General features: G+C 35.4%; 1 protein-coding gene across 50 annotated transcripts in view; it reads left to right on the forward strand.

Moving 5' to 3' along the window:
• Positions 1-27,395, forward strand: part of ANKRD26 (ankyrin repeat domain containing 26) — an 88,021-nt gene that overhangs the window by 47,131 nt on the left and 13,495 nt on the right. For 20 of the 50 annotated variants that reach the window (XM_070600915.1, XM_070600929.1, XM_070600920.1 and 17 more), the window contains 12 exons: positions 2,568-2,738; positions 4,762-4,795; positions 5,082-5,223; positions 8,724-8,937; positions 10,719-10,902; positions 11,447-11,584; positions 13,208-14,164; positions 15,788-15,940; positions 18,838-18,908; positions 19,251-19,344; positions 22,440-22,552; positions 23,831-23,960. In XM_070600915.1, coding sequence (XP_070457016.1) covers positions 2,568-2,738; positions 4,762-4,795; positions 5,082-5,223; positions 8,724-8,937; positions 10,719-10,902; positions 11,447-11,584; positions 13,208-14,164; positions 15,788-15,940; positions 18,838-18,908; positions 19,251-19,344; positions 22,440-22,552; positions 23,831-23,960 — 2,401 coding nt within the window. The remainder of the gene's footprint in view (positions 1-2,567; positions 2,739-4,761; positions 4,796-5,081; positions 5,224-8,723; positions 8,938-10,718; positions 10,903-11,446; positions 11,585-13,207; positions 14,165-15,787; positions 15,941-18,837; positions 18,909-19,250; positions 19,345-22,439; positions 22,553-23,830; positions 23,961-27,395) is intronic. The other 30 variants (XM_070600916.1, XM_070600930.1, XM_070600936.1 and 27 more) reach the window with 3 other exon arrangements.

Consider the following 27,395-nt stretch of genomic DNA (forward strand, 5'->3'; position numbering starts at 1 on the left):
TAAAAGTTGCCATCCAGGGGCTAGCCCCCATGGCGGAGTGGTTAGGTTTGCACACTGTGCTTCCAGGGCCCAGAGTTTCCCTGGTTTGGATCTTGGGCCTGGGCCTAGCACTGCTCATCAAGCCATGCTGAGGCGGCATCCCACACAGCAGAACTAGGAGGACCTACAACTAGGATATACAGCTATGTACTGGGGGGCTTTGGGGAGAAGAAAAAACAAACGAAGATTGGCAACAGATGTTAGTTTGGGGCCAATCTTTAAAAAAAAAAAAGTTGCTTTCTATTAACTATGTTCAAAATGAAAACCGTGTCATATTCTATAATTACAGACTTATAATCAGACTTCGGTTTGCCTGGGAAGCTCTCTTTCCCTTTCTCTTCTGAAGTTTAACTTTGCTGCATGAATATTCTTGGTTGGCCATTTTTCCTTTCAGCACTTTGAATATGTCATCCTCCTCTCTCCTGGCCTGCAAGGTCTCTGCTAGAAATCCACTGATAGACTTATGGAGGTTCTGTTATGAGTTACAAGCCTCTTTTTTTTCTCTTGCTGCTTTTTAGATTCTCTCTTTGTCTTTGATTTTTGACAATTTTATTATAATGCGTGTTGGAGTGGCTCTCTTTCAGTTGAGTTTGGTGACCTACGAGCTTCAGGAACTTGGATATCCAAAGCCTTCCACTGGTTTGGCAAGTTCTCAGCCGTTATGTCTCTAAATAAGCCTCCTGCCTCTTTCTCTCTCTCTTCTTCTGCAACTGTGATAATTTGCAAATTGTTTCCTTTGATGGTATCCAGTAATTCGCATAGGCTTTCTTCCCTCTTCTTCATTTTTTTTTCTTTGTTCTCCTCTGATTGGATAATTTCAAAGTTCTTATTTTTTAATTTGCAGATTCTTTCTTCTGCTTGATCTATTTTGCTGTCAGTATTCTCTATTGCATTTTTATGTGTGTGTGAAGAAGACTGGCCCTGAGCTAACTTCTCTTGCCAATTTTTCTCTTTTTGCTTGAGGGAGATTGTCACTGAGCTAGCATCTATGCCAATCTTTCTCTATTTTATGTGGGATGCCACCGTAGCATGGCTTGACAAGTGGTGCTAGGTCCATACCTGGGATCGGAACCTGCCAACCCGGGCTGCTGAAGCGGGGTATGCGAACTTAACCTCTAGGCCACCAGGCCGGCCCCCTCTATTGCATTCTTTATTTCATTCATTGTATTCTTTAGCTCCAGAATTTCTGTTTGGTTCTGTTTTATTGTTTGTATCTCTTTCTAAACTTCTCATTTGTTTGTGTATTGTTTTCCTGGTTTTGTTGAATAGTCTTTCTGTGTTTTCTTGTAGCTCATTGAGTTTCCTTAAAACTGCTGTTTTGAATTCTGTGTTGGGTAAATTGCAAATTTCCACATCTTTGGGATTGGTTACTGGAAGAGTATTGTGGTCCTTCGGTAGTGTCGTTTCCTTGATTTTTCATGTTCCTTGAGGTTTTGCATTGCAGTCTTTGCATTTGAAGTAGCAGTTACCTCTTTCAGTCTTTAATAACTGCCCTCTCCAATGCATCCAGACTTGTATTTTTTTGCTCCAGTGGAGTGCTGGATGGAACTTCTCTGCTGGAACCCTGGGTTTCCACAAAGACTCTCTCATCTGACAATGATTATCCAAGACTGCTTTCCAGGGGCTCCTGGATGATGCTGAGAGTGGCTGGAACCAATTCGTGGGCCATATAGGGTCCACAGTTGGGACCTGGGTCTATACAATTGTTACCTGATGCGTGGTTGGGTGAGATACCTCCCAGGTCACTTGGCCTATGGTGCTAGATCCCACAGCCCCCACACAGGCACCTTTGTCCATGGATGAATGCCAGATTAGTGGTGGTGATTGGGGGGCACGATGAGGTACATCTTATTCAGCATGATGCTGACGTCACTCTGACATATGGATATTTTAAAAGTAAAATCACCCCCAAGATATTTCCCTGATTTATTCTTTCATGTTCTGTGTGCTTCATGCTATTTTAAAAATCATTTCAATTAAGCATTATTATATTTAAAAGCAAGACCAAAACTATAGCACAAATCTAATGATTTACTCCCACGTTTGAGTCCTTGCTTTTAGACAGTAAACTTGATTTTTAGTGTAGCATTCAGGGTTCTTCAGAATTTCTTTCCTGACTCATCTCTCACTACTTGCTTCCATGTATTTTATACTTTTCCTTTCAAGGTCCTAGGAAACACCTAGATGCCGTACATGTACCTAATCTTTGTGCTCACGTTCTAATCTCTGAGAAGAATGATTTTTTTCCCATCTCTTTTCCTGGCGACCTCGTGTGTTTTATCTCTTTTGTAAAGCTTTCCTTGTGCTCACTTACAATTTTTCACATGTCAACTATTAATAACTGTATCATAATTGTACATCCAACTTTGAAGCAGGAATGTGTATTTCCTTCCCTATGTACTTCATGATTGTTTTCTGAATTAATGAATAAATTAAGATGATGAGAATTAGAATTTATGAAAATTGTTTTTTATTGTTTATCAGTAGAATTATTAGAAAACATTGGCTTTTTTATGGATTTTTTCAAGTAGTGCTCCTGGCTTGCATATGAAGGAAGTAAAGAAAACTAAGGATGAAAAATGGACACCAAAAGAATCTGTGATTACCCCAATGTTTGAGAAGGCCGACTCGCTACCTGGAGGTCTACTACAAGTGAATGATGACAGCAGTTTAAGTGAAACAGATCAGGATGATGGGAGGTAAAATCTATAAACTCTTTATTTCTAGCAGAAAGCATATTACCACTGATTACTTTTTCTGGAAACAAAATAGCTTAGTGCAGTGTACAGGCCAAGGTAAGAGAATTCTCAACTACATCTAACAAACACTGCTGAAAGGTTAAGATGAGGACAAGCGACTTTGACAAGGAGCAGTTCCAATAAACAGTTGCCCTTGAAGCCAGACTATAGTGAATAAGTGTAAACAACTCCTTAGAGAATATTTACTGTGAAAGACAATAGGGGACAGGTGATAAGAAGAATGTGGAGTTCAATCAAGTTTTCTTTCTTTCTTTCTTTCTTTCTTTCTTTCTTTCTTTCTGTGAAGATGGGAGCTTTTAGAGTATGTTTGTATGCCGTTGGAAATGATCCAGTGGAGAATGACATGTTTATTAATTTAATTTTGTCTGCATTTCCAATATTAGAAAGCTTATTGATTGTATTACATTATCTTTGAAAGATGATAGTAAACTAATTGTCCATAGTACTTCTATTCACGTATAGCTTTACGGTAAGAACTTGTCCGTTCAGAATTCGTTCTGACGTGGAATATTCTCATATACAGGCACACCCCGTTTTATTGGGCTTCACTTTATTGTGCTTCACAAACATTGCATTTTTCACAAGACCCTCCACCAGCAAAAAGATTATGATTCTCTGAAGGCTCAGATGATAGCATATTTTAGCAATAAAGTATTTTTTAATTAAGGTATAGTCATTGTTTTTTTAGATACAATGCTATTGTACACTTACTAGACTACAGTATAATGTAAACATAGCTTTCATATGCACTAGGAAACCAAAAAATTTGTGTGACTTGCTTTATTGTGATGTTCGCTTTATTGCGGTGGTCTGGAACCAAACCTGCAATATCTTCGAGGTATGCCTGTAATTGAATATGCGCATGATTACTTAAAAGTTATACTATTATACATAGATTTTTAAAAATTATATAGTCATAAATAATGTAAACACTTAGGCCACATTGAATAGAATTTAATCATTCCTTGATGTTTCTAGGTATTATAATGCCTTTGACAGTATCATCATGAATAGCTGGGTTTTGTAAGGTACTCTAAAGTATCAGGTTTATGAACTTAATAGTTGTTACGTTCTGGGGAAAAGGGGAAGATTTCGAAATGTTTGTGTACAGTAGAAAAATAAACTGTTAATCTATCACAGATGATTACTTTTGGATTATATAGTTCTAAATTACAAAAGCTGTGCTTCCTGTACCAACAGTGTTATGGATACATATTGTGTGCTCAGTAAGCATGTGTTGAATGCTTGAGTAAGCAGTTAAATGGATGAATGAATGCCTGTTGATGAATTTCTTTAGAAAAAACAAATCTTTAGTTTATTGTAAGTAGGTTTCCAATATTGCCTAGGTGTAAAGTCTTTTTATGTCAAAAATATGTGTAAGATTCAGAAATTATGATTTATAATTATAGCTAAAAATGGAGTAATAATATAGATTCATTTGCTATTATATACTGAGAAACACCAAAAAATAAATATTACTTTCCCAGCATATTGTGAAACACATGTTTTGAAGCCGGATTTCCTGAGTTTGAATTGTGGGTCTCCTATTGACCAGCTGTATGAGGGCTGGGCAAGTTACCTAGCCTTTCAGGATTATTAAAAAAGGATTTCCTTCATATAGGGACTTAGATAATACTTTCCAAATAGGTTTTAGTGCCAGTAAAAGCTTGCTTTTATTGAAAGTGACAACCAAAGACCCTGGTATATTTTTTTTCCTATCAAATAATACAAGTAACATTATATTTTTGCTTTGACTGTCAGCTTAATCTAAATTTAATACTTTGTTAATATTATTAGTGTATTTTCTTTGTCCCTTAATGTTACTCTTTCTATTTATTATGTAATCCCACTATGGAAAGTTAGTTACAATTGCGGAGATTTTATATTTAAAAAAACAGGTTTAGATATTGTTTGTATTTTAAGTATTTAATATTTGCCTGAGAAGAATTGTTTGTTTTCTTAGGCCTGCGAAGAAAACATCTAATGAAAAGAACAAGGTATTGTAACAAATAAATTATCAAAAATATTATTCTGTAGTAAAAAAATACATTATAAAAGGTATAGTGGAAAAAATAGAAAATCTTCCTTTGTTGTAATACATTTACTTTGAAAAGGTAATTTGGAGACATGAATTATTGATAAAAGGTATCTTTTTGATAAAAATCAGTTGTTTTAAGAAGAATCTGTATTTGCTTTTATAAAAAGATATTTATCACCTCTGTACAGTTAGTATATTTTATAAATATTTTTGGGACATTTTGAAATAGTATTATTTATTTGTAGGTCAAAAAGCAAATTAATTCTCTGGATGACCTTGCTGACTTAACTCAGTCATCTGAAACAGCCTCAGAGGATTGTGAGTTGCCGTACTCCAATTATATGAATTCCATGTTGCTGATTGAACAACTTGGCGTGGATTGTAAAGGTAGGACCATTGTATGAAAATAAAGCCTTTTTATGTCCAGTAGTCTCCCCTTTATCTGTGAGGGATACATTTCAAGACCCCCATTAGATGCCTGAAACCACGGATAGTACCCCTAGATATACTATGATTTTTCCTACACATACATACCTATGGTAAAATTTGCTATATAAATTACGCACAGTCAGAGATGAACAGCAATAACTGCACATGTATCAAGTGTATGATTTGATAGTTTTGACATATGTATACACATATGACACCATCACCACAGTTCAGAAGGTTAACATGTCCATCATCCCTAAAAGTCTCCTCATGCCCCTTTATATTCCCTTATTGAAAACTGCCAAATTGTTTTCTAAGTCATTGTGCCCATTTTCCGTTCCCATCAGCAACAGATGAGAGTTTCAGTTCTTCCGTATTTTCACACTTAGTATTGTCAGCTTCTTAAATCTTAGACCGTTGTGATGAGTGTGTAGTATATATGTCATTATGGTTTCAATATGCGTTTCCCTAATAATGAACATCTTTTCACATGCTTATTTGCCATCTGTTTATCTTCTTTGAACTAACTGTTTAAATCTTTTGCCTTTTAAAACGTTAGGTTGTTTGTGTTCTTATTTGTTGAGTTTTGAGAATTCTTTATATATTCTAGATACAATTCCTTTTTCAGCTATATTTTTTTGCAAAAATTTTTTTCCTAGTCTGTTGCTTGTCTTTTCATTCTCTTAACAGTGTCTTTTGAAGAGCGGAAGTTTTCCCTTTTGATGAAGTTTAATTTATCCATTTGTTCTTCTATGGATTTTGCTTTTGGTGTTCATATCTAAGAAATCGTTGCCTAGCACAAGGTCACAAAGATTTTCTTCTCTGCTTTTTTTTTTAGTTTGTTAATATAGTGAATAACATTACTTGATTTTTGAACGTTAAACTAACCCTGCTTTCCTGGGATAAACACCATTTGGTCATGACAAATTATCCTTTTAATGTATTGGTGGAATTGATTTGCTAATATTTTATTTAGAATTTTTACCTCCATGCTCATGATGTAGTTTTCGTTCTTGTAATATCTTTGTCTGGTTTTAGTTTCAGGGTAATGCCAGCCTTATAGAATGAGTTGGGATGTATTTCTCCTCTTCACTTTTTTTGGGAGAGTTTGTATAGAACTGGTGTTATTTCTTTCTAAAATGTTTGGTAGAATTCACTAGTGTAGCCATTTGGGCCTGGAATTTTCTTTATGGGAAGGTCTTTAACCAGAACGTTAGTTTCTGTTATAGATATAGGGCTACTTAGCTTCTCTGTTCTTTCTTGAGTGAGCTTTGGTAATTTCTGTCTTTCAGGGAATTTACCCACTTCATCTGAGTTGTCAAATTTATTTACATAAAATTCCTAATGGTACTCTGTTACTCTTTTAATGTCTGTAGAATGTGTAGTAATGTCGCATTCCTCATGTCTGATATTGTTAATCTTTGCCTTCTCTCTTTTTTTCCTTATCAGGCTGGCTAGAGATTTATCACTTTTATTGATCTCCTGAAAGCATTTGGTTTCATTGACTTTTCTCTATTTTCCTTTTTTTGTGTCATTGATTTTGCTTTTGATGTTTATTACTTTCTTTTTCTGCTTACTTTGGTTTAATATACTCTTCTTTTTCTAGTTTCTTAAGGTGAAAACCTTTCTTCTTTTCTAATGCAGACATTCAGGGCTATAAATGTCCATGTCAGCACTACTGTAGCAGCATTCCACAAATTCTGATATCTTTGTTTTCATTTTCATTCTGTTCAAAATACTTTTTAATTTCTCTTTTCCCTTCCTCTTTGACCCAGGATTTATTTAGATTTGTGTTATTTAGTTTCCAAATATTTGAGTATTTTCCAGAGATATTTTTATTCTTGATTTCCAATTTGGTTGCTTTGAGGTCAGGGAACATACTTTGTATGACTTAACTCTTTTTTTGGCTTATTGGCTATGTCTTCTGTTTTGCTATTTTAGTGATTACTTTAGTGTTTATGACTTTAAGTTCTCACAGTTCACCTTCAAGTAATGCTCTACCACATCATATGTAGTATAAGAAAATTGCAGTAGTTTACTTTCATTTCTTCTCTTCTAACCAGATCCTTCCTGGATCTATGGGATTATAGTTTCATTAAGTTTAGAAGTTTTGGGCCACTTTTTCTTCAAATATTTTTTTCTGTCCCTTTCCCCCAGCTTTTTGGGGAATTGTATATTAGCCATTTGAAGTTTTCTCACAGTTCATGGATGTCAAACTTACTAACCTTTTATTTTGTAATAACTAATATGTGTTTATTCCCCTCCAGTGTATTTTTCATCATTGACATCATAATCTGCATCTCTGTAAGTGCTATTTGGTTTTTAAAAATAGCTTCCATGCCTCTACATAGCTCTTTGAGCTTTGTTTGGGGATACAGTTAAGTTACTTATAAACAGTTTGATCCTTTCCGATGTTGCTGTTATGATGTGTTAGGTTCATCCAGAGCAGCGCTCAGCCTGTACCTGATTATTCCCCACTACTGAAGCACGAGGTTTCTGACTATTCAAGTCATTGGCGTGTGAATTATGAGTTTTTCCAGCCTGGCTAATGTGAATAGACACTATTCCTGGTGCCGTGTGAGCACCAGGCACTGTTTCATGCCTTTTCAGATGGATTGTTCCCCTGGTCCCGGGGGTTTCCTCACCTGTATGCACTGTGCACTACTCTGCTGAACACCCAGGGGCCCCTCTGCACATCTCCAGGGTTCTTCCTCTGTTCCGCTATCTACTCTCCAGTGTTCTGACCTGTGATCTCTACCTGCCTTGGTTTCACCAGACTCTCAGCTTCATCACCTCCACTCAGGGAGTCTGGTGGGCTCTACCTCAGTTCCTTCTCCCTGTATTGTGGCCTGGACATTCTCTCAAGGCAGTGAGGTGGGCATTTGTTAGGCTAACTTCAGTTGTTTTGGGGGATCACTGTCCTTCATTGCCTGAAGTCCTTTGTCTTGAAAATCATTTTTATGTATTTTGTCTGTTTGGCTTTTGCTTGTTTCGGGTAGGAAGGTAAATCACTACCTGTTACTCCGTGTTGGCTAGAAGCAGATTGCAGTAGACTTCGGCACGTGCTGTAGACCGTCTAGAGTGCCTTTCTTCCTCCTTTGATTCATTGCTTCCTGCTCATCCTTCATTTCTCAGTGTAGCCCTCTCTTCCTCAGGGAGGTCTTCCCTGGGCCCAGTCTAGATCAACTTCTGTTATGTGATCATAGAACTCTGTTTTCTTATAATAGCTATCACATTTTATAATTGACATGTTATTTGTCTTTCTCCTCTTTAAGCTAAACAAGAGGCAGGGATCTTGTCTATTTGATCTGCAGAGCTTAGTGTAATGTCTTCCATGTTGCAGGTGCTCAATATACATTTGTTCGACATATGAATGAGGGAATGTGAAACTGCACAGTCCTTTATGCACAAAAAAATACCCATATTTTATTTCTATTTTTTTTTTCTCCCTGATGCAGATTCTGTTAGCCTATTGAAAATCCAGAATGCAGTTCTTTCATATGAAAGATTAATAGAACTTAAAAAAAATCACTGTGAATTACTTACAGGAAAAATTAAAAAAATGGAAAATAAGGTTAGTGGACTACAAAAGGAGCTATCAGAAACGAAAGAAATGAAGTCACAGTTAGAGCATCAAAAAGTGGAGTGGGAACGAGAAGTCTGCAGTTTGAGGTATTGAACATCTTCATTTTAAAGAAATATTTGAACTATTTACTTTTATACTACAGTAAATGTAGAAGTTTTGTAATTGCTAACTGACCTTCTGGGATTTTACAGGGGAAAAAATGTCTTTAGTATAGTGGAGTATGAAATTCTTAGAAATGATATAGGAAGTTCTTAACAGTGATACTTTAAGACCAAATGGGAGTCCACTATATGGAAACCTCATTATTTATTTAGGAAATTAATTTTCAGTTGTTTTTCATTTTTCTGTATTACAATTAATGCTGCAAGGAATGTCTTTTTTTCTTTTTTTCAAAGCCAATCTTCTTTTTTTCTTCTTCTTCTTCTTCTCCCTAAAATCCTCCAGTACATAGTTGTAGATTCTAGTCGTGAGTGCCTCTGGCTGTGCTATGTGGGATGCCGCCTCAACATGGCCTGATGAGTGTGCCATGTCCTCTCCCAGGATCCGAACTGGCAAAACCCTGGGCCGCCGAAGTGGAGCTCGTGAACTTAACTACTAGGCTGGCCCCAGGAATATAAATCTTTTATATAAATCTATTTCTACGTTTCTTACTATTTACTTTTTGATTTTATTTTTTTTTACTTTTTCTTCCCAAAGCCCCCCGGTACATAGTTGTATATTCTTCGTTGTGGGTCCTTCTAGTTGTGGCATGTGGGACACTGCCTCAGTGTGGTTTGATGAGCAGTGCCATGTCCTCGCCCAGGATTCGAACCAATGAAACACTGGGCCGCCTGCAGCAGAGCGTGCGAACTTAACCACTCGGCCATGGGGCCAGCCCCTTTACGATTTACTTTTAATAAATTCTTCAATATAGTATTATTTGGTTAAAGCATAAGAACTTTTAAATAGGTCTTTGATCCATATTTCTTACATCAGTCTCAAGAAAGTTTATAATAATTTTCATTCCCACCAGAGTATGAAATGAGCGTTTTTCTCAAGACTAAAAAATTACAAAATGTATGCAGTTTTATTCTTCACATATGCATGGAATAAAAAGTAAGATGGAAGGTGATTACCAATTAGTTTATTCAAAATCTCTCTCATACGTAGATAAAATTAATTCAGAGGTCTGTGCTGAAAGCACATATTACTCTTAATTGTTTACTTAATATGGAGCCTGTCTTGTTCCAAAAGGGATTTTAAAATGATTTATAAAGTAGATAATAATCTACAAGATAAGTTGAAAGTGTTGCAAGAGAAGAAACATAGAAAGTGAGGGGCCCCAGATAGCAGCCTCCCTTGCCTGGTCCTGGGTGACAGGAGCCTGCAGATGGGTGTTGTCTAGACATCTGCTGTTGTGTCTTACACTGTAAGTCACTTTTAGTCAGTATTACTTCACTGTGATATTTTGTGAACTTGGAATTTTCATTCTAGTGAATTTATGAACTTGTTTATAAACAATGAGTTCTCTTTTCAATTAGTAACTAATCTGTCGTAATAGAGTGCTAATTATGACTGTGGAAAAAAGTAATTTTCAACTCTAACTTTACTGAATAATTTCAAAATTCCTTTCCTACAATATTTACCAGAGTGACTGTTGACTAAAACTAAGCAGCAGAATGTTTTTTCATTGCCACCTTTCAAGTATATATATCTTTTGAAAGAGATTTAAGTAAGAAATTGAAAACATGAGGTTTAGAAAGGAAAAAATTTGAGAAGTTAGAAATTTCATTAGGATAATAAACCAACATATGTAGAACCCGATCATAAAATGAATTTTTCTTTTTCCAAACAAAATGAATTTTAAGATAAGCATATTTAACTGCAGATTTACCTTAAAACAAGAAGAAGAGAAGAGAAGAACTGCTGATAAGTTATATGAAAAAATTAGGGAGCAATTAAGAAGAAAAGAAGAGCAATATAGTCAAGAAGTTGAAATGAAACAACAGCTTGAACTCACTCTTAGAACACTAGACATGGAATTGAGGACTGTGAGAAATAATCTGAATCAGGTAAGTTAATCTAGGTAAGAAATGCATATTTCTAACATTGTTTCATTAATATTACTTGTAATAGCTCTGGTTTCATGTATATATGGGTTTAAAACAAACCAAAAATGTTATCGCATCCTAAATATGAGCTGTGACATTTATAGCTAACATTATTAACTTATTGCAATTCTTGGCACCTAAGAGATGCTCTGTATGTGTTTTCTGTATGAAGGAATGGAAGGTAAATTGAGCCTAATCATTAACATAAATGTTAATTTTAGTTTTTTTATGTTAAATTACAGGCTAAATTGCCTTAAGACTGTGATGAAACTAGTAAATGTTTGTAAAGAAATTTTATTTCACGATACTATGTCTACCTGTAATTTTGCTCTGTGACGAATTTAGCTATCATTTAAATTAAAATTTGAGTTATTCATGAGGGATAAAGTCCTTTCGTATTAAAAGAGCTACTTCCTTTTAACATTTTTTTTTTTGAGTTTCTACTCTTAACCTTTGATTCTTTTTAGTAGTAGGAAACCAAAAGCCTAATGAAATGTGTCTCTAGGTTGTGGAAGAGCGAAATGACACTCAGAGGCAACTTTCTCGAGAACAGAATGCCAGAATATTACAAGATGGAATTCTGACCAACCACCTTTGCAAACAAAAGGAGATAGAAATGGCTCATAAGAAATTGAACACTGAGGTATTTTCTTTAGTCATTTTCACATATGTGTATTTATCCTTTTTTGTGTGTATATATTTAAAAAACCAACGCTATACATCATGGAAAGTATAGAGGATTTCTAAAGCATATATACAGTCGTGCATCACTTAATGATGGGGCTATGTTCTGAGAAATGCGTTGTTAGGCAATTTCATTGTTGTGCAAACATCATAGAGTGTACGTACACAAACCTAGATGCTATAGCCTGCTACACACCTAGGCTATATGGTACTAATCTTCTGGAACCACCATTGTATAAGCAGTACCTTGTTGACCAAATGTTGTTATGTGGTGCATGACTGTATATATAATTTTGGGGGGGGGGGGTGGCATTTTTTGTCCATTGGAAAAAGTAATATTCTTAATTCAAATCCGTTTGTCTGTAATAGTCAAGTAGTGATATTTCCAATGGCCTCATCCAAAGGAGAGGCTTTTAATATTTTTCATAGGAATTAATGAGCTTTCCATAATCTCAAAACTATTGGTATTAACAACTGTTGCTATTAACAGATGTTCCAGTTTTGGACAGTGATTTCACCGCCTTGATATATTAATAGAGAGGTTTATCACTTCCACTGATGGTAAAGAGAAACAGTGTAGCCAGTTTAGAGACCATGTTTTGGATGTTATTCTTCTATTTTTGAGAAAAGTAACAATTTGCTCCAAGTTGTATCCTATTTCAGGACAAGGAGCTTTTGAAAACAATAATATGCTAAATTAGTGATAATTTATGGATGAATATTTTATTCCTAGTGAAATAGTTCAGTGTATTTTCCCCCTATTTTGCAGTTATTGCTATTTTAAACATTATGAAGAGGAAATAAAAGTTATTGCAGCAGCAAATAGTCTCATGATTTTCTGAGAAGAACTCTATAAGTTTGACTTTATTTACTGTTACTGTTTTGAAATATAAGGCTTCTTTTGTATGTAACTGTTTCCAGTAGAGAAGTAGCTGTGGTTTGGCACAAGAGCACTAGTAGTAGAGTCAGAAGCCCTGGGGAAATCAGCTTGCTCGTATTCCAGAACTGTGACAACTCAACAAGTTCGGTGATGGATATAGAGATGCTTAGTATAACACCTAGATGTATGACTTGTCAGTAGATGGAATTTTTATGATTGACTATAAAAATGTTAGAAAAGTAGATTATCTGTGGAATATTCTCAAGGAAAAGGACTTTAGGAGATTTCATCTGTCCAAATGTATGCAGAGCTGAGGCTCCTACTCTGGGGCAGGTGGATAGGTTAGATGTCAGACTGCAAACTCAAGTTTTAATGTAGTCAGATTTAGCAGTCTTTTATTTATGCCTCTGAGTTGTTGTAATTCAGAGAAAGGCCTTTCCCATTCTGAGATTCTTAAAAATTCTCTCATGGTTTGTTTTTTACTTTCGTGGACTCATTGTCTTCAATTAAATTTTTGAACTTTGGGGAATTTATGCTTGTATAATGTTTGAGGTTTGGATCCAACTTTATCTTTTTCCAGTTGGATATCCACTTCTGGCAACCTTTTTATTGTATAAACTTATAGATTCTTTAATTTCAGAGGAAATCATGATTTGTCATTTTATTGAACACTAAGCTACAGGTCTCCTTTGTTTTACTTAGGTTTCTGATAGTCATGACAAAGAAAAAGATCTGTCACATAAAAACCACATGTTGCAGGATGAAATTGCCATTCTAAGACTGGAAATAGACACAATAAAAAATCAGAACAAGGAAAAGGAAAAGAAATATTTTGAGGACATTGAAAGAGTAAAAGAAAAGAATGATGATCTTCAAAAAACAATAAAACTGAATGAGGAAACATTAGCGAAAACAATATTTCAATATAATGGACAGCTTAATGTTCTAACAGCTGAGAATACAGTGCTAAACTCTAAACTGGAGAATGAAAGACAAAACAAAGAAAGACTGGAAACAGAAGTTGAATCATACCGTTCAAGACTGGCTACTGCTGTCCACGATCATGATCAAAGTCAGACATCAAAAAGAGACCTAGAGATTGCTTTCCAGAGAGCAAGAGATGAGTGGTTTCGCTTACAGGACAAAATGAATTTTGATATATCTAACCTGAAAGATAGTAATGAGATTCTTTCTCAACAACTTTCTAAAGCTGAAAGTAAAGTCAATAACCTAGAAATTGAGCTCCATCAAACAAGAGATGTTCTCAGAGAGAAAACTTTGGTTTTAGAAGGTGTACAAAGAGACCTCAGCCAAACACAGTGTCAAAAGAAGGAAATTGAACAAATGTATCAGAGTGAACAAGGTAGAGTGAATAAATACATCGGGAAGCAGGAATCCTTAGAGGAGAGACTGGCTCAACTACAGAGTGAAAATATGTTGCTTCGACAGCAGCTGGATGATGCTCACAACAAAGCTGATAGTAAAGAAAAGACAGTGATTAATATCCAAGACCGGTTTCAGGATATTGTAACAAAACTTCAAGCCAAAAGTGAAAAACAAGGTCTTATGCTGGAAGAAAGAAATAAGGAGTTAATGGATGAATGTAATCATTTAAAAGAAAGAATGTATCAGTATGAAAATGAGAAAGCAGAAAGAGAAGTAAGTATCCAGAAAGATCAATATTTTTCAAGGTTTCTGAAAGAAAATTCAAAGTAATATTTGATTATAGCTAAATGTGGAATCTAGTTGAATCTAAAAATATATAGACTATAAATGAGCTTAAAAGCATACCTTGTATCCAGCAAACAAAAATTAGACTAGAGACTTACTTTACTTTGAGTAAAGACATTGTGTCACCTATGAAATTTTAAGAGGTTAAATTATGAATTGTTAATAGGTACAGACTGATATTAATAATTTAGTCTCATACTGCTAAAACAATAATTTTAATCTTTATGTCACCACATTTTAATACCATGATGAAGCAGATGAATGAAATGCTCATAACTAAAATGAGTATTTCGAAATTGATTCCATTAAGTGGATTACCTTGACAGTTAATTCCAGATTTCCCAGGTGAATTGAAGTGTAGGTGCTGTAGCTCAGTAGCTTTTTATACATTTTTAGTTGGTAGAATTTTATTATTTTTTGAGGAAGATTAGCCCTGAGCTAACATCTGCCACCAATCCTCCTCTTTTTGCTGAGGAAGACTGGCCCTGAGCTAACATCTGTGCCCATCTTCCTCTACTTTATATGTGGGATGCCTACCACAGCATGGCTTGCCAAGCAGTGCCATGTCCACACCTGGGATCCAAACCAGCAAGCCCCTGGCCATCAAAGCAGAATGTGCAAACTTAACCGCTGTGCCACTGGGCTGGCCCCCAGTAGAATTTTATTTTTACTGATGTCAATTTGAATTAAATTTGGAAATATTTCAGTCTCAAATCAAATATCCTATGGCCTCTGTACTCTTTAAAGGCATCTGCTTTTAATTAAATCATAATTTGGGACAAATGTGGTGAGTTTTAGCAAAACTATATTTGATTTAATCTTCCCACTGCTGGTTATAATTCACTTTGAACGTTTTCACAAATACTTGGCTCCTAATTGTCATTTCACGGCTCAGTTACTATCATTTGGACCTCAGTTTGTCCAACACAAAGAGAGTTGCAGCTCTCCATCGTTTATTAATTTGGCATTGGATCTCCGTTTCCAGACTGGCGAGGGGCGGCAGGATTCACGTGTGGCGGGAGTGGGGTTGAGTGGGGAGAGAGTTGTAGGCACTGAGGTCAGGGAGGGAGGGGGAGGCCAGGTTACCTAGAGCCTCGAAGCCCATTGGAATGACTTCCTTTTTATTCTGAGATGGGAATCCTGGGAAGAGTTTGCGCAGAGGATGGAGTATGTGAGGAACTCTGAAGTTCATGTAGGCCTCTGATAAAGAAGAGGGAAACTGTTCCACAGTGTAGAATTGACCACCCCTAGTCCCACTACATCCTCATGTCTTTTTGAGATTTTCAGTAGGTAGTAAATCTTTGCGAATGCCCCCGGGGAATGGATAGTGGGGCTGAATCCATTGCCTGAGTAACAATGCTTATGAGGCAGGAGGATAACACCTTTTGTGTCTTTGACCGATTTCAGTTAACAGGAAGTGTACATATGAGGAAAAGAAGGTGAGTTGACATATGTGATACTTTTCAGAGTATATATGTTAGTGTTATATGGTATTAACATAATTTCCTAATAAGATGATTTATAAAATCAGTAACAGGAATGTCTTCTTAGGTAGTTGTGAGACAACTTCAACAAGAACTGGCTGACACCCTGAAAAAGCAGTCTATGTCGGAGGCTTCTCTGGAGGTTACGTCACGATATCGTATTAGTTTAGAAGATGAGACACAGGATTTAAAAAAGAAATTAGGTCAAATAAGAAGTCAAGTATGTATGAAATTTAACATGTCAGCAATTCACCTAGAGCTGGTTAAATAACATAAAGTGTTTTAGGGTACTAATTTTCGTGGGCAGCTTTCTTTTGTATTTTCATTATAATTAATTTATTATAATTTTATTATCTTTATAATGCACTTGTTTCTTAAACTCTGACTTTCATTCTTCCATTTGTATTATACATTTTTTATTACAATATTTAACCTTAGGAAAATGTGAGAATTATGCATCATTCTTCATAGAAGTTGAGAGACTTTTTTTTCCTACTAAACAGTATTTTTTTACTGTTATCTCTATCATCGTGATGAGGCAAGCCAGATAAAATCAGATGTTTAATGAAATGTTCCAGAAAATTGCCTTATTTTTCATCTTCACTTTTGTGAATGAATATGAATCTGTGTGTATTTATTTCATGGATTTCAGATAACTTGTGCAGAAAGGTCATTAACAAGCCAGTTGAAGTTAGGCTTTTCCTTCATTTTCTTTTCATTTTAGATATATTGTAAAAGCATGAAAATATTCAAGTCATGTATAGTATGTACACTCAAAATAGAGAATTAAGAAAATTATCTAGATCCTGCCATTGGATTTTTTTCTAAAACTTTGAGATATAATTCGTATATAATTCACCCATTTAAAATGTACAATTCAATATCTGTTAGTATATTCGGAGAGTTGTACAACTGTTACTGCAGTTAATTTTAGAACATTTTCATCACTCCAAAAAGAAACCCCACATCCCTTAGCTGTCACCCTCAGTTCCCCATCTCTTCCAGCCCCACGCAACTACTCTCTGTCTTTATAGATCTACCTCTGCTGGATATTTCATATCAGTGGAATCACACGCTATGTGGTCCTTTGTGACTAGCTTCTTTCACTTAACATAACATTTTCAAAGTTTGTGTTATATGATGAATCAGTACTTCCATTTCTTTTTGTTGTCAAACAATACTCCATTGTGTGGCTAAACTTATTATCCATTCGTTAGATGTTGGCCCTTTGGGTTGTTTCTACTTTTTGGCTATTATTAATGCTGCTGTGAACATTTGTTTACAAGTTATTGTGTGGATATAGGTTTTATTTCCCTGACACTGGATTTTATCCTCTGAGTTAATTGGGCTCATTTCACCGTCTCTCAGCCTTTGCTTGTGCTGTCCTTTCTGTCTTTGCAGTTTCTATTCTTCTTGTCTAATTGTACAATGTTCAGACCTGGCTCACAGTCTTTGATTCTCTGTGAAGCCTTCTCTGACTGTTCTAACTCTCGCTGACCTTACTCTTTTCAGCACTTGTCCTCTAGTCTGTGCAGAACAATTTAGCCCTTAATTTTACATTGTTTTATTTTGTTCATGAGAGAGAATCTTGTCTTTCTAAGTATAAATTTCTCTAAGGGGAAATAAGATTTGATATGCGTGGCACTTGTCCTTGTATAAATTGAAAATATTTTAGCTTATAGTTGTTAGGATAAAATTAAGTATTTCATACCATACCAATAATTTCTTCTTAGAAACATTGATATAAAATAAAGCTTTTATTCTAAATGAATTTTAAGCAATTTAATATAAAATTGAAAGTACTTAATCTAGTAGAGGAGAATTGTTCAATCATTTTTTTTCCCCTCGCTATGAAAAAAAGTCTAGATTTGCCTTCCTTCATGATGCAGCCAGACCTGGGATTTACACGCTTATAGCACTTTGCCAGCTGTAAAGCTCTGGGGACAGCTTCTCTGATACACCAGACCACATAGCCTTGATCTGCTCGTCAGCCTACTTGCTGAGGCAGCCCAGCATAAACAGTCGGTGGGGGTGAATTGACTCGGGAACTTTGATTTAGCAATAGAATCCGTTCTTTCCACGTCAGTGGCTGTGCCCTGACTCTGACGGTCATGTCGTTGTGTCCTACCAATCCAGGAGGTGCTATCTGCCCTGGAGCCCCTCATCACTGCCCACTGGGTGACACAGAGAGGAAGTTAGTTATAAGTTATTATAAGCGGAAAAGGTACTGTTGGCCAGTGGAATTGGTGAAAGTTTTTGGAAGTCCTGAGGGTATGTTGTGGGCCTCATGCTCCCCATTTGCTGCCACTTTCAGTGATGGGAAGAATGATTTCATGTATCTTCAATAGAAGACCACTTCCATTGGCCTGCCATCTGCAAAAATGTCAAGTTTTATTAGAACATAAAATGCAGCAAGAATAATAATGCTAATTGCGAACACTTAGAGCTGACTATGTGCTACGTACTCTTCTAAGTACATAGATTCCCTAATTTAATCTTCCCAACATCCCAGTGAGGTAGATATTATTATTATCTCCATTTTACAGATGAAGAAACTGAGACAGAAAATGTAAGTAATTTGCTGAAGTTCACACAGCTAACAACTGGTGGAGCTGGGACTCAGACCCAGGCATCCTGGCTCCTATATAAATACTCCCCTCAAACTATTCCAGGAAACACCTGGTTGTCACTGAAAGCAGCGTGTTAACTTTTACAGTACAGGACTAGCCATGCCCATTCACATATGTGAATATTTAAAATTATAGTTGATGTGCTTGGAATACATATATAACTGTTTATCATAAGGTAATTTCTTCTTTCCTCATTTGACCAACATATAAATTTGTATATTTATCTGATAAAATATAATTTAAAATCATGAATAATGTGTTTTAGTACTAGAGGAGAGGTCGGTAAGCTTTTCTGTAAAGGGCCAGAGAGTACATATTTTAGGCTTTGTGGCCATAAGGTCTCTCCTGTATGGCACAAAAGCAGCCATAAATAACATGCAGATGAAAGGGGGTTGCTGGATTCCAATAAAACTTTATACACACAGGTGATGGCAGATTTGTACTAGATTATCAGTAGTTTTTTTCTTTATTTTTTTCTTTATTTTAGTTGCAAGAAGCACAGGATCGACATATAGAGGCTGTAAGATGCGCTGAGAAGACACAAGATCACGTGCAAAAGTACAACTGAAAGCAGCACAGAAAATAACTTGAGTATTTCTAGAGCAGATAAGCAGTGTTGTATGAGAGTTATACCTGTTAGGATAATAAATGCATCAGTGTTAAGCTGGATAAAAATTTCAGCTTCAAACTACTTTGAAATGCATACTGTTTGCACATTATCTCTAAATTTTGCACATTATCCACAAACACAACTAGAACAATGGCACAATTGCCAAATCATCTACTTTCCAAATCTTTAAGAATTTATGTAATTGTATCTTCATAATGTTTGTTCAGAAATTATGTGGTATTTTTTAAAATCTATGTGTGAGAATAATTATATAAAAATATACGTTTTAGGCTTGAAATTGAAAATGCCAAGTTAAAAGTTACAGTCAAAAAGCAAATGGGCAAAATTGAACAGCTTCAGAAAAACCTGTTAGGTACAAGTACGGTAAGTCGATCTCTTAATTTCTATCATACTGAAAAGGAATTTTTATTTCACTGGTAGTAATATATAAGAATATTTTGGACAATATGAAAAATATCATTGATAAAAATATTTATTGCATTTATATTGATACTTCTTGCTACTAGTAGTATAATTCCTCTTTATAGAGGAAGTTGACTGAATTCATAAAATTAGTGATTTTTCAGTAAGATTTTAATTGAAAATATTGTGATAGTCTAAATGCAGTATTCTGTATATACCACATTTTGTTTATCCATTCATCTGTAGGTGAATATTTGGGTTTTTCCACCTTTTGGCCATTGTTAATAATGCTGGTATGAACATTGGTGTACAAATAACTGAGTCCTGGCTGCGATTTTTTAATATGTTTAAAAATTCCCAGAAATTTTGAAATTCTGGAACTCTGAATTTCTCTCATAATCTAACCCCTTCAGTGAGATTTTGAGAATGAATTACTTTTAATGTTGTAATTTGTTCTCTTCATCAAGAATGAATACTAGGTCATTATGCAAGCATTTTTCTGAAAGGAATGTATTTTTCTCTTTGTTGGACTTTAAAAAAGAAGAGATACCAATGAAAAAATAGAAATGGCTACTCAATTAGGGCCTTGCATAGTAACATAGTACTTCTGGCATTGCAAGCTCAGAAACTAGTTTTTTCCCACTCACTTCAGTTAATCAAAGATTTACTTGGATTGGACAAAGATTGGATTGGAGAAAATCCAGTCTCAGAAAAGATTGACATATAATGCAGGATTCCAATTTTTTGAAATATAGTGAAAATTATATAGCTATTTCTCAAGCAGAACAGTATTCTCCTGCCATTCCTACTCTCCTTTGCAGGAGAGGCTGCCTGTGATTTAAGATTGGAAGATTGCATGGTGGACCCTAAGTTGGAACGATGAGGTAGCTGCACCTACCTCAGTTTCTCTCAGTTACAATAGCTAGATTCTTGAGATTTCATTATACAGATATACCTATTCTGTTGACTGGTCTTCTTTGTGCTGAAGAAACATTGAAAATTATTTTTTTTTAGACTTCATATAAATTAGTCACAGTGTATTAGCATACTTTTCATGTAAGTGACATGACAATATATTGGTAAAGTCTTCCGTGAATGAGAGTGCCAGGAGTTGTCCCCTTACAGTGTCATGCAGAAATTTATTAAGGTATCAAAACTTGAAAAATTTATAAGAATACCCAAAACTGACTAAGCTTATTCAAAAATAATGAGGAATGTTATGTAGATTTCTATAGAAATGAGTTAGGATTGCAACGTAGAATTATTAGCCACTTTAAGGTCTATCCTGTGAATCAAAAATGTAATGAGACAGCTTTCAGTCATCTCAATCAATAGCTCTAACTTCTCTAGAAGGTTCTCATCTCGTGAAACCCCAGGCCAGAGACTACCTGGGTTAAGGTATCTCATCAACACAAGTTTGAGGTGAAGAATCCGGATTGGGAAGGAGAGAGAGCACTAGCTGACTCCAGCCTCCAAACAGTACAGTTGAGTGTGCATCTGAAACGAACTTAGAAGGAGACTTCCATGAAGTCAAGTCTCTATAGAATAGGAAATTATTCAAAAGAAAACAAAGCAAACAATCGATAATCTGACCCTTGTGAAGAACTTTTGCATTATAAAAGAAAAACAAGACAAAGTATGCTGGTCAACATCCTAAGGGTAAGGGTGCCCCCTCAAGATTAGGAAATAACACTACACTCAAAGTAACACGGATAAGCATCAATATCAAATGTACAAGATTAGCTGTCTATGAAGGTAATCCACACCAAGTAATGGTTTAAGAGTGTGAGGCTGAGGATATTGTCTATGAGGGATAGAAGGAAGAAAGACAAGTGCAGATGACCTAAGTAAAGGGGTCAAGCCTGGAACTGTAGATTAGGGAATCTGATTTGAAGCCTTGAAATTTAAGGAACTCAGAGGATTTGAAAAGAGGACTAGTGAGGGTCCAGGTCGGAGTATTGGGGGGCGCTGTCACTTAGAAATGCAGTGGGGGTAGAGGAGCAGAGGGAGGGCGTGGTCATTGTTAGTAGTTGCTGCTGAGAAGTAAAGCAGGATGAGAACTAAAGAAAAGGTCCTTGATGATCCACAAAAAAGTTTTAGTGGAATTATAGGATTGAAAGTCAGATTTTAGTGTAAAAGAAGAGAATAAATGATGAAAAGATGAATCCTGTGGATGAGACCATGCCTTAAAGAATGTTAGAGTCCCCTGGAAGGGAAAAAACAGGGTGATAGAAAAAGCTACATACAAGACTCAAGCAACAGTTAACGTTTTTATCTAATATAGAGAAGACTTAAGCGTTATTTAAAGAGAAAAGTGGTTAATAGAAAAGAAGAAATTGAAACCTATGGAAGAATGCTTACAGAGAATGTCACATGATCATCAAAAATGTAATGGGGACTGCATAGGAATTTTTCAAAGATTATCTTAGTAAGATGTGATTTAGTGAAACCTGGAATATCTTGAACTATTGATGAAAATGTTTCTAGGACATTTTAGAAACTAAAATGTAAATATAGCCACTCTTTAAAAAAAATTCACTAACACTTAGTATTTTATGTATAAAAGCTTCTGTTTTTAACAAATAAATTATGGCAATTTAAATTTCAGAAAAAATAATTGATGAAAATGTAAAATCGATTTAAGCTGTTTTAGGAAAAGTCATTATTGGGGCCGGCCCGGTGGCGCAGCAGTTAAGTTTGCACGTTCTGCTTCTCGGCGGCCCAGGGTTTGCTGGTTCAGATCCCGGGTGGGGACACAGCACTGCTTGGACTCCGTGCTGTGATAGGCGTCCCACATATAAGGTAGAGGAAGATGGGCACGGATATTAGCTCAGGGCCAGTCTTCCTCACCAAAAAGAGGAGGAGTGGCAGTAGTTAGCTCAGGGCTAATCTTCCTCAAAAAAAAAAAGTCATTATTTTTGAAATCTGTCCTTATTGACATCAGGTAAACCTATCTAAACACATATTACTCATGAAATCATGAGAAATATTTTTAAGAAATAAGAATGAGTCTCTAGATTTTTAAAAATAATTTTCTTTAAAAATTCTTTTCAAAGTCTGAGGATGAAAAGGAACAATTAAAGAAATTTATGGAGTTAAAACAATCTCTGGAATATAGTTTGGATCAAGAAATGAAGAAAAATAGTGAATTAGAAAAAGAGATTACTGGGTAAGATTTTAATATTTCAGATCATTTCAACCATTAATTAATTGATGTAACTGTAATTTTACTTTATTAAAACCTAAATACAAATTCGTTTTATATCTACATTTTCATAGTTAAACAAATGTCTATTTAAAAATTTACTTCAGAAACTTGCAGCACAATCTGAAACTTTTGAATGCCAGAATATTGTACTTACCCTTTAATGATTCCTAAACAAGAACGTCAATACCTTTTGCATGTAATGTCAGCCGCACTCTTCATTGTCTACCTTGAATTTTTATTTCTGCAGGATATCGTTGCTTTCTTTGATAATCTTTCCTCTTTTTAGTAGTGTTCTTCCCACAGCATTCAAATATTTTAATATCAAAAAATCTGTACCATTGTTTAATAGCAGCAAAAATTATCTTGATTTCGCTTATATTTTCTTTCTGTTTTTTTAGTTATAAAATGTCATACATACAAAAATAAGTATATGACTTGAAGAATAAAAAGAGTAACCATGTTTTTATCACTCAGATAAGAAGTGAAATATTTTCCAATGTCTGTGAAGCCCCTACCTGGCTTCCTTTCTGTTTATTTGCTGAGTATCTATGTTTGCTCTGTGATTCTAATCAAAATGTTCCTCTGTCTTTCTCTACATTGTTTGCATCCCTTTTATTTTGTTAATATTGTGCAAGCCAAGATCTCTAGATCTCTTCCTAAAACATCTTGAGGAGACTGTGACACGTTCTGTCTCTGCTAATTTCCTTTCTTCTGGAAGCTCTGCCTGTTTCCTTTTTCTCTCAACTCAGACTTCAAAGATTTTTTTTTCCTTTTCTGTTTTGAATGATCTCCTTGATGTTTTTTGTGTGTACTTTCTTTTCTTCTTGTAGACTGTGGTCAGTAGGTACCAAAATGTATTTTTGAGTCTTCACAACATTCATGTATAAATATGCTTTTCTTCTTCACCTTGAATACTCATCTCTGGTTTATAACTAATATTTAGTAATATGTTAATAGTAATATTAACATACTAAAAATGGTTAAATAACTTATTTAACAAACTCTATATAGTTACAATATCAGTCTTTTATCCTATATGTCATAAAAATTTTATTAATATTATTTACCTAAGATTATCATTTAGTATGCTTTTAAACAATATTAGATTGGAATGAATGTGAGAGGATCATAATTTTTACATTTGTTTATTTTATATGATAAAGCATAATATCTGTTCAAATAATTATTAAATATTTACTCTTAAGGAACTTGACTTACTCATTCTGTACATTTCTGCAGAGTTAAGAAACTCTTAAAAGTGACAAGAAGGAAGTTAAATGACTATGAAAATGGAGAGCTTAGTTTCCAGGGAGATTTAAAAACCAACCAAATTGAAATGGATATTCAGATGAATATGCTAAAACATAAGGTAATTTTTAATCAATTTTGGGGATTACTTAATTTGGGGAATTAATTTAAAATCACTTAATTTGGGGAAGTATATCACAATGCTTTGAACAGTGAAGTACACATTTTTCTATTAATTTTATAGACTTGACACCAATGAACAATTTTTTTCTGTACCATTTTTCTATAAAAAGGGCATGCTGTTGACTCCCTGCATCTTGAACCTGGCTAGTCATCCAAAGCCAAGCAGCACACCATTACACAACGTGAAAGCACTAGCACCAAATCAGGGTTTTTTTTGGTAACAGCTTTATTGAATATAATGAGCATATCATGCAGTTCACTCATTTAAAGTGTACAATTTAGTGGTTTTTAGAATATTCAAGAGTTATGCATTCGTCACCCCAATCCAGTGTAGAACGCTGTCATCACCCTAAAAAGAGACCCTGTACCCTTCAGCCATCACCTGTGCCAGTTTCCCCTTCACTACTCAGCCCTAGGGAACGACCACTCTACTCTCTGTCTCTGTAGATTTGCCTTTTCTGGATATTTCATATCAGTGAAATCACACAACATTTGATCCTTCATGTCTGCCTTCTTTCATTTAGCATAATGTTTTAGAAGGACATCTATTTTATAACATGTATCAGTACTTCATTTCTTTTTATTGCTGAATAATATTCCATTCTGTGGGCCAGCCCCACTGGCCTAGTGGCTAAGTTTGCAGTCTCCCCTTCGGCAGCCTGGGTTTAGTTCCCAGGGGAAGACCTACACCGCTTGTCTGTCAGTGGCCATGCTGTGGTGGTGGCTCATCTATAAAAAGAGGAAGATTGGCAGCCAGTGTTGGCTCAGGTTGAATCTTGCAAAAATAAGAGTGAAAAAGAAAAAAAACTCCATTGTATGGACATACCACATTTTATTTATCCATTCATCAGTTGTTGGACCTTTGGGTTGTATCAACTTTTTGGCTATTGTTAATAATGCTGCTATTAATGTCCAAGTTTTTGTGTGAACATATGTTTTCATTTCTCTTGGGATTACACTTATGAATGAAATTGCTGGCGGTATGGTAACTCTGAATTTAACCTTTGGAGGAACTGCCAGACTGTTTTCCAAAGTGGCTGCACCATTTTACATTTTCATCCACAGTGTGTGAGGGTTCCAATTTCTCCACATTCTTGCTAACATTTGTCACTACCTGTCATTACCTGTCTTTTTGATTATAGCCATTCTAGTGGGTGTGAAGTGACATCTCATTGTGGTTTTGATTTGCATTTTTCTGGTAACTAATGATGTTGAACGTCTTTTCATGTGCTTATTATCCATTCTTTGAAGAGCTGTCTATTCAATTCCTTTGCCCATTTTTAAATTGGATTGTAAAAATTCTTTAGATATCCTAGACACAAATCCTTTGTTGGGATTTGTATAGGATATAGGATTTTCAAATATATTTTCTTTTATTCAGTAGCTTGCCTTTTACTTTCTTGGTGGTGTCCTTTGACACAGAAGTTCTTAATTTTGATGAAGTACAAGTTAATCTATTTTTGCCTTTTGGTGTCATATCTAAGAAACAATTGCCAAATCCAGTCATGAAGATACACACCTATGTTTTCCTCTTAGAGTTTTAGCTCTTATACTTTGAGTTAATTTTTATGCATGGTATGAGGTAGAGGTCTAATTTTATTCTTTTGCATGTGAATATCCAGTTGTGCCACTTCCATTTGTTAAAAAGACTATTCTTGTTCCATGTAATTGTTTGGCACCCTTGTTGAAAACCAGTTGGCCTAAATGTGAGGGTTTATTTTTGAATTCTCAGTTTTAATTCATTGTCTAAATGTCTATTCTCATGCCAGTATCAAATCAAATTTTTAAAAAGTCAGTAGTAGAATGGCTTTAACTCTACTCCTGTGGAGATTTTTTGCTTCTTGAAGGAGGCTGTGGCCAGCTTATGTGTTATTGACTCCATAACATGATAGGAAGTAGGCTTACAAAAATAAAGTCCATTCCTTTTATTTTCTGCATTCAAACTTTCAGTCTCTCACCCAGTGCCTCCCACTTTATCCCCATTTCTGTCATCTCTTGATCACAAGATCTGCTGACTCAGTCTACTATCTACTTCATTATGTTTAACTTACTATAATTCATAGACTCATCCATAAATTTCACCATCTAGGAAGGAGAAAATTAAGTTGGGGCTGTCAGCTTTCCTCTTGGGAAATCTCGCTAATCCATCATCTTGCAATTCACAATAGATCGTCTTTTGACCTGGTCCTTGTGTATAGCACTGGTGCTGAACCTGTTCTTGGCACAGATCCTACATCCTCAGAAACCAGTTCCCTGTATTTGTCTTCTTTTACTTATGTAGAAAGAGATGCATGACTGTACTTTATAGCTCGATGCATGACTAATGGAGTAAATATTTCATCCCATCCAAAGAAAAATTTTCAAGAGTACAAGCTATTGAAAATCAGGCAGTATTCGGTTGATTTATCAGAGACAAATAATAGGCAGATTAGTAATTTGAATGTCAAAGTCAGTTTGTATGATATGGAAAAGCATTGTACGACATAAAGATGAGATAGTCTTACCTTCCCATGCAAACAAGCTTGAAGGAAGGTAAAGGAGAAATTGTATTTAAAGTACATAGTGCCAAAGGACACTACATTTGTTTTACTACTGAAAAGATTAAAAATGATTCCATGTTTTCTTTATTTCCTCACTGAGGAAAAGAAAATGAAGATTGAGTACTAGATTGATTAATAAATACTCAAAGCTGGCTATCTCTTATAGAATTCCAGTTACTTAAAAACAGGTGAAAGATCTGATTTTGGTTATTTAACTATTTCCAGTTGTTTTTCAACTATTCTGCTTCATATCGTATGTCTTCTTGCTTACCAGTCCTCCTCATCCCCAGACTTAAGGGAAAGTTCTAAAGAGGCATACCTCTTTCTAAAGAGGAAACCCAGAAAAACCTCCTCCTTGATGGTTCTTTGGTCTTTCTTCTAGTTGTCTGCTTCTTCTCATTAGCAGTGTTTGTCATTAATAAATTAATCTCAACATATATTAGATCCCACTTCACAGGAGACTAATTTCTACTGTATAAGTTATGTTTCTTAATTTCTTTTTTTATCCACTTTTCTGTTTATCTCTTTTCTGCTAACAAACTCCCCAAAGTTTAGTGGCTTAAATAAACAACAATTTATTTTGTTCGTAAATCTATAGTTAGGGAAAGAGTGGCCAGGACAGCTTGTGTCTGTTCGCCTCAGCTTCAGTTGGGGCAACTGGAAGGTGGGGGCTGGAATCAGTTGAAGGTTTGCTCACTCACGTGTCTGCTTGTTGATGCCGGCCATCGGCTGGAGCTTTCTCTGGGGCAGGCAGCCAGAACACCTACACTGGAACAGCTAGGCTCTCTTTGTGGCCTGAGCTTCCTCAGAACATGGGGGCTGGGTTCCCAGGA

Source organism: Equus przewalskii, chromosome 30 (assembly GCF_037783145.1).
Source record: "Equus przewalskii isolate Varuska chromosome 30, EquPr2, whole genome shotgun sequence".
Taxonomy (NCBI): Eukaryota; Metazoa; Chordata; class Mammalia; order Perissodactyla; family Equidae; genus Equus; species Equus przewalskii.